Raw genomic sequence first — 8353 nt, 5'->3', positions numbered from 1 at the left:
TCCTCCCAGACCGGGGCGCGAACCCGGTTCCCCTGCATCGGCAGGCGGACGCGCAACCACCGCGCCACCAGGGAAGCCCCTTCTTATCTTTTTGATGACAGCCATTCTGACAGGTGTGAGGTGATACCTCATTGTGGTTTTTATTTGCATTTCCCTGATGATTAGTGATTCTGAGTATCTTTTTGTGTGCCCGTTGGTCGTCTGCATTCCCTCTTTGGAAAAATGAAATGTCTATTCAGTTCTTCTGCCCATTTTTTAATTGAGTTGTGTTTTTGTTTGTTTGTTTGTTTGCTTTTGATGTTGAATTGTGTGAACTATTTATAAATGTTGGATATTAGCCCCTTATCAGTCATATCATTTGCAAATATTTTATCCCATTCAGTAGGTTGTCTTTTCATTTTGTGACTATGTCATGTTTAATGACACTAAAGATTGTTGAAAGGGCATTTCCATATTTTTAACCTAAAGACAGTACGTTTATATATAAACTTGAGCAGGAAAGATAGATTTTTAGATCTCAGAAGATTTTCTCTGATCTCTAGCTTCAGAAAACTGGTTTCAGTGCAGTAGTTGAATATCAGTTCCTTATATTTTAGTATTAAATCACCTTTCCCTAACATTTTTCCAGATTTCAAATGTATTTTTTAAAATACTATTGGATATCAATAGCTGATCTGCTGGGTTCACTGAAAAGATGTGATACTAGAACTTTGTTCCTAATCACCCAGCTTCTTCACAGCAACTGTAAGGAAATTCTTAATACGATAGTCTATATTTCCAGTGCAAGTCATTTCAATTCCCATTATTGTTGTGCAATATAAACTTGTGAACACCGTTATTATCTTTTACTAGGATCACAGACACATTTCATTACATACTTTGCAGCTAAATATTTGACTCTTGAAAACTTTAATTCTTTTCCAGCAGGGAGCTTCTTTGGTATCTTTCATTTAAGTGGTAAGATGATGCTTGCTAATATACTTCTGTGTTCCCAGCAACTCTACAAACGCATTCATTATTTGGCTCATGTCTGTAGCCTAGTTGCAAAAGTTATAATCTTCCTCAACTAAGTACATTCTGGTCCTTAGATTTGGTTTTCTCTGTGCTAGAAAGTTAGTGGGACACATAACCCGGTGATAGTAATTTTATAGGTTCTCCACCAACCACTCCATTTTATTTTATTTTTTTTTTGCGGTACGCGGGCCTCTCACTGTTGTGGCCTCTCCCGCTGCGGAGCACAGGCTCCGGACGCGCAGGCTCAGCGGCCATGGCTCACGGGCCCAGCCGCTCCGCGACATGTGGGATCTTCCCGGACCGGGGCACGAACCCTCGTCCCCTGCATCGGCAGGCGGATTCTCAACCACTGCGCCACCAGGGAAGCCCAACCACTCCATTTTAAATGTTGATATCACTAAGTGCTGCATATAAACTATGAGCAAAACAAAGATTTCTATTTGAGGATAAAAATCAGAAGGAAGTGAGGTACCATGGAGTATGGTAAAAAAAAAAAAAAAGAAACTTGATTTAGTGTTTTGAATGTAAATAAAAAATGACATTAACTTGTTAACTTATGTTTGAAAGTACAATCTCAGGAGAGTTCAGTTTAATATTACCACCAACTTTATTCTGCTTTATTTAAAACAACCCATCCCAAATATAGAATGTGGCCTTTTAACAGAACTGTGCTTTTCTACTCCTTAAGACAGAAAGATGAAGCATGTCCATGTAGCCGTGTGGGGTCATATCTGACCCAGCGCCAGAGACTGGCAGTGAGCAGTCCTGTCTGTTAGTGAGACGGCGTGAAAGAGTCTGTTCCCCTTGCAGCTGTTCACATTTCCTCGTTTTGCCTTGGGCTCTGTGTGTGTGTGTGTGTGTGTTTTAATAAAAAGTGCTGAACTTGGGTAACGATAATTCATTAGAAAGAGAAAACAAACAGTAATACAGTCATTCTTGTTTTCTCTCTAGGAATAATTTATTAACAGTCTTCCCTCCCTCTGCCTCACCCTCTACACCTCAGCTTTACAAATACACTTGAAATCTTCAGATGGCAGGAAAGCAAACAACAAACGGAAATATATTTTGTCATTTCACTTCGCCTTGAATTTGAGCTTCTAGAGCAAGTGTTGGCAACTACAGCTGTCAGGTCAAATCCAGCCAGCTACTTGCTTTTGTAAATAAAGTTTTATTGGAACCCAGCCATGCCCATTCATTTATGGACTATTAATGGCTGCCTTCACACACATAGCAAGGTTGAGTGGTTGTGACAGAGTCCATATGGCCCACAAAGCCTGAAATGTTTATCTTCTGGCCAGGCAAGGATTAGGATTCTAACATTCTTTAATAGGGCAAGGCATGTAGTTGATTGCCTAATGTCTTTCAAATCACATTTCGGGACTTCCCTGGTGGCACGGTGGTTAAGAATCCACCTGCCAATGCAGGGGACACGGGTTTGAGCCCTGGCCCGGGAAGATCCCACATGCCACGGAGCAACTAAGCCCGTGCGCCACAACTACCGAGCCTGCACTCTAGAGCCCACGAGCCACAGCTACTGCAGCCCGCGTGCCATGACTTCTGAAGACCGCGCCTAGAGCCCGTGCTCCGCAACAAGAGAAGCCACTGCAGTGAGAAGCCCGCACACCGCAACGGAGTAGCCCCTGCTCGCCACAACTAGAGAAAAGCCCACGCACAGCAATGGAGACCCAATGCAGCCCAAAATAAATTTATTTATTTATTTATTTTTTAAAAAATCACATTTAGTTACTTTTTTCCCTACAGCCTATAAATGGCATTTTCTACAGTTCTTTTCCCGAATATTTGCTGAAGGTGTCTTCCTGGCATGAGACCATGTTACTGAATTCTAATACAAGCCAAGACACTCTGGTATGAGAGAAAGGACAGCACGCATCAGGAAGCCAGTCTAGTCCCTGCTACTCTGGCTGCAGGACCCTGAGTGCATCCCTTCATGTCACTGGTCATCAGCTCTCTCCTTCTTAAAGTGGAGGAATTGAATCATGTTGATATCTAAGATCTCTTTTACCTTGAAAACTTTTTGAAGTCAGACTTGAAACATAGCAAAAAAAAAAAGAATTAAATATGGTCAAACTGTATTTCTTAATTTTGAGGGACAGTTTTTAACTGTGCAAGCAGGACAGAAGATACTGTGATACCTGGTTCCTAAAGAAACAAGGTAAAATAAGTATTCCTACTCTGTTTATTTTTATATTACTCTGATTTTTTAAAAAAAAAATATCTATTTACAGTTCCTGTGCACCATTTAAATACTCATTTATTTTTTTACGAAACATTTATTAAACATATACTATGTACTCAGCCTCATGCTACGTGCTGTTACTGAATGTCAAAGGACTCAAGAGTCTGATCAGGGAAAAGAGAAAGAACCACTTAAACAGCATGTTCTGTACTCGTGTCCCTCAGGCAGCCAGTGCCCTCTTGGCTGTTAATGCCCAGGGTGTGGCAGGTATCCAGATGTCGTCTCTGTCCTAGGTTGCTCCTGCATCATCATGTACTCTGCAGCTGGCCTCAGCAGTACTCTCAGCTCCTGCCTTCAGCTGTGACCCCACGGCCACTCCTGGGTCCCCTTGCTCTGTGCAGACAACCCTCTTGGTCAGGGTTCCGCCAAGATGGCTCCAGCCAGATTACATCCTGAGGCAGCTCCTTGACTCATGGAAAACACACAGTCTTGCCATAAAATACACTCCAAGTGTGGGCTGCCCTGCTGTTGGCCTCCCACCCTGCCATCAACCAGGAAAGAGGCTCTTTTCACTTGAGACCCCAAACGCCACATGTCAAGCCACTCCAAAGACTCTCACACGGCGCTCTTCTAGGTGCACCAAGATGGACCTTGTAAATTGCTGCAACTCAGCAAGCATCCCTGCAGAGCATGAGATAGTGATCTCTCCTTGCTGGCACCTCTAGTTTGTGTACATGGGTCATTTGGAGCATCTACCATCCTTCACTTTGCATGAGGGAAGAAGCAACTCCCTTTCCTTTCCTCCCCAACAGGAAGGAGAAGGGAAAATCAAATGCTTCCTTGCCTCAGTCCTTTAGCTTCTACAGATTCCAAGCGTCTGTCGCTATAGGCAGAACGGGGTGCTGCTAGGGTGAGCATGGAAGGACCATTTTAGCTACCTTTCAGCAAGCCCTGAAAGGATGGTCTGGCAGCTTCCTAGCAGACCACTTACTTCCTATTGGCCTTAGCTCTGGGCTTTAGCTGAAAGTCCAAGACGGCAGGCCAAGTCCCAAAGTCACATCATTCTAAGAATTCTTTGTATATGATAGAAGGGGGACGGGCAATAAAGGGTGATAAAGGAAGAGAAACTGCAGCCTTCCTTTGTTCTCAAAACTCAACCACCTCTCACTTGCCTCCAGACCTTGGGAAAACTCCACCTGAATTTGAACTTTGAGTCCTGAATAGCATCTCCTAGGCAGCATAGAATATGAAGATGACCCATAAGAATGAGAAGTTGAAAAGCTGCATACTCCTGACGACTGTTTTAAAACAAACGTTACATTGCATTCAAACTTTTCTCTGTTGATGACTTTTTATTTACATACTTTGCCATATCTCTCAAACAGTTTGTATTTGTTATGGGTATCCCTAAAATATTTTGAATCCCTAAGTCAAAGATAGAGTCACAGAAACAGGGGGCAGGGTAATGAAGGTTGGCATGTCATGCATACCTACACATCCAGATAGTCCCCAACTTGGGACTGCTCAGAGATACTTCCTAGTTGATATTGCTGGGGACCAAAGTACTCTCAGGTCCTCAGGGGGATCAAGCTGGCATATGTTCCTGGGCCTTTGGTTATACATGTCCTTGGAATTTGTGACTTCTTTGAGCATAGCAACTATCATCTTTTTCCTCTCCATAACCCCAGTGAATAGAACCCACTGCCTAGTACATGGTAGGACCTCAGTAAATATTAGATGGATCAACAAGGGGTCACTTCTTCCCACTGATGGTGAAATTAAGCCCCTTCCCTGTCCCTTCCTGCCTCAGTTCTTAATTACTCTTTTGGTTAATGAGCAGGCAGTTGAAATTCACCATCTATTCTTAACCACATGGACACCATCCACTCCATCCAATGCCTGCCTTGACTGCCCCAGTCCTGCACTTTCCTAGGAGTTGGAGGGGCAGGGCCCAGTGTCCCCACCTCAAGCAGAAGGTCCCTTCATTTAATTCCTTCCTACTGTATCTGCCTTTCATATTAAGCATCTCACCTCCCCCTCATCCCACCACTAGTTCCACTGAACTTTGGGTGAATGTGTGATTAATTGGATCAGGCAAAACCAAAGGAGCAGAGGGAAATTTGGTCTGAGCACTTTCTTTGGATCAGGGCCTTATCTGCATGCCACCTGTGAAGTTGTTGTAAAGCTAGAACGTTGGTTCTCACTTTGCTACTCTCTGCCTTAGTTTCCTCATCTATAAAGTGGAAGTAGTAGGGATATCAACATTACAAGGTTGTCTGAGGTTAAATGAGGGAATATATATTAAGAATTCTGACTAGTAACTGGCATCTACTAAGTGCTCAATAAAAGTAACAATTATCATTGTTGTCAGTATTTGTACTACTACAACTATTCTCAAAAGTTGGTACTGGGCATAAGATTTACAAATATCTAAGGAGTTTTTTAAAGCACAGATTTCTGGATCCCCATTTCAAATTCTGATTCAGTAGATCTGCAGTGGGGCCCAGAAATCTGTACGTTTAAGTAACTACTCCAGCTGATTCTGCTACAAGTCCTCAAGAAACCACACTGATATAAGACCTAGGGAACCATACTTGGCATCATGAGACCAAGCCAAAAATAAAACGTCTCCAGTGATAAAGTGAGAGCAATTCTGGGAGCTTGGAATTTTTGTTGCTTTGTGAGTTAAAACTAATGTGCATTTATTAAATGTTTAAATAGAAACTAATCCTAATCATGGTTGAAAATTTTGAAAGTAGCATTAGTAATAGTCCTTGTTCAAGAAAAAGGCAAAACTTTTTGTGGTGAAATTAGGCATTATAAAGACATTATAAATGATAGTGCCATCAACTTGTAAAGCCTCAAATTAAATTTGCTTTCTTTTTCCCAAACAGCATTTAAGGGTTTTAAAAATCTTTTTAATTATCCATGTAGGTCTTTTATTTTGTTTGATTATTAATATTATGACATGTCAGGTGATGGCTATATCTATTTTTTAAGTGTTAGGTATTTTAAATGTGTTTTTTTAACTTATGATTCCTTACTTTTGGGGGGTTGGGTTTTTTCCCCCTCCTACTTTTTATTGCATATGTACAGTATTTCATTTATCTCTATAGACTAGTCTGGGAACCTACACTGCATATACCATTATTTCTATGGAAAAATATATTCGGTGGTTCCATATTTCAAAATTTACAATCTTTAGAGATGGAAGTCATTCAGAGGATGGAGACTGCCCATGTGTATTCTACAGGGATTCGAGCAAACTTTTATAAACAAACCACATATCACTAGTTCCCTAAATGTTTATATAATATTTTAAATAGAGTGTATTTTACTAGCCTACTTATACTATTTATTTAACCTCTAATTTAGTAGTACTTTCTTAGTGCCACCATTTTAAAATGGTCACTGCTCTATCTTCACATTGCTATCATTAGGCTTTATTTATTTATCTGTCTATCTGTCTGCCTGTTAATCATTAGGAATTTTTATGTATGGTGTGGCCCAAACATTTACAAGTCATAAAGCTTAATCCTGCATCAGTATAAACAAGTGTAACTGTAATCTGAAGAATATTATGGTATGTGACCTCTCCACTAGCACTGCTGTGCGTAGTAGGGAAGGAAAAAAGAACAGAACCAAAACCAGCCCCCAAAACCCCCCACTTATTTTAGAGAAGTTAGGAAATAGAACTGGCCGGCTAGCCAAGACCATTTTAAACTTTTCACTTTTCAAAGCAGACTGCTGAATGAGATGTTTCATATGAAGTAGAAATTAATACTTTAATTGCGCTTCTACACTACAGAGATTTTTCTCTAAAGAATTTTCTTCAGAAAGTTAAATTTTGGATCATTTAGATTTGCGGAGTTTTTAAAGTATAGATTCTTTCCAGTTTCTTCCCATACTCTGTGAATTTACAAATTAAAAAGGAAAAAGGTTTATGTCCTTGATTTCTTGCTGGAGGATGCCAGCACTGATACTGTTAATGAACAGCCCTAGTAAAACAAGTATAAACCTTTCGTGAGAGCGTTCCTTCCTAGAAGGAGTTGCGTTTGCCCTTTCCCAAGATTTAGATTGCTGTGAAAATTCCTTCAGACGTGTCTTGGCCAGAAAGCATTCTTTCATTTTACTCCGTATTCATCTTATTAAATGTTGCTTCTATCAGAGTGAAAAAATGCTGTGATTACTGAAATATTGATGATTTTTTAAAAGATATGCGTAGCACTCATCCCAACAAGTTTCATTTGAATGAATAAGACATTAACAAGAAGATCCCACTAAAATCATCAGCCTGCCTTTTTAAGGGGAAAATATTGTTTAGTGAAATAATAAATATGAAGCTCTGAATTTATCAAAGAATTATGAATGTTGATTGGATTTTCTCCTTTGCTTTTAGCTATATGACAAAATTAACACAAAATCTTCACCGCAAATCAGGAATCCTCCAAGTGATGCAGTACAGAGAGCCAAAGAGGTAAGCAATATGTATTTTGTCAATGTATTTGGGTGTCATATTTGGTATGAAAACGTTTCTGCTGCACAGTAAGAGGCAGTTTCCTTGAAGTCACAGTTAGACCATTATACTCAGATTTAGTATTTCTAAGTTTATCACTGAGCATTTACATACAGAAAAGAAAAAAAATCTCGGCAGCAACATTGCCTAGATTTCTAGTTCTGGTATGTAAACTTGAACATGTTAACATACCAATTTTACTTCTCTTTTTTTAAAAAAAGAAAAAGTTATTTTACCGCTCTTGGTGGAAATCGACATGCTATGAAAGTTTGAGTTGCTTTTTTAAGGTGGTAATTTTTGAAAGTTAATTGTATGTTTATAACAACTAAGTTCAGAGAGAAGTCATTTTTATAAATTACTGGTTAGTGTACATCTTTCACAAAATTTTAACTCTTTTTATTATAGAAACATCACACTGCAGAAAGTTTGGAAAGTAGAAAGTCATCTATAATCCCATCACCCTAGCACAGTAATTTTCATTTTTGCATATCCTTTTCTAATCACTATCCATTTGCATATAACTTTTTATGTAGTTACAATCAAAATATATCTTTCTTTTAACCTAACATAATATAATAAGCATTTTTCCATGTTTCTGCTAGGTTTTTTTTTTTTTTTTTTTTTTT

The 8353-nt window shown here is 39.6% G+C and overlaps 1 protein-coding gene across 12 annotated transcripts in view; it reads left to right on the top strand.

Annotated features, from left to right (window-relative positions):
• CASK (calcium/calmodulin dependent serine protein kinase) overlaps positions 1 to 8353 on the top strand; it is a 385648-nt gene that overhangs the window by 309537 nt on the left and 67758 nt on the right. For all 12 annotated transcript variants that reach the window (XM_028482973.2, XM_028482969.2, XM_028482972.2 and 9 more), the window contains exon 12: positions 7611 to 7688. In XM_028482973.2, coding sequence (XP_028338774.1) covers positions 7611 to 7688 — 78 coding nt within the window. The remainder of the gene's footprint in view (positions 1 to 7610; positions 7689 to 8353) is intronic.

The sequence above is a fragment of the Physeter macrocephalus genome, chromosome 21 (assembly GCF_002837175.3).
Source record: "Physeter macrocephalus isolate SW-GA chromosome 21, ASM283717v5, whole genome shotgun sequence".
In the NCBI taxonomy this organism is placed as follows: Eukaryota; Metazoa; Chordata; class Mammalia; order Artiodactyla; family Physeteridae; genus Physeter; species Physeter macrocephalus.
Note: the sequence above shows the minus strand (reverse complement) of the source record. Positions and strands in the feature narration are given on the sequence as shown.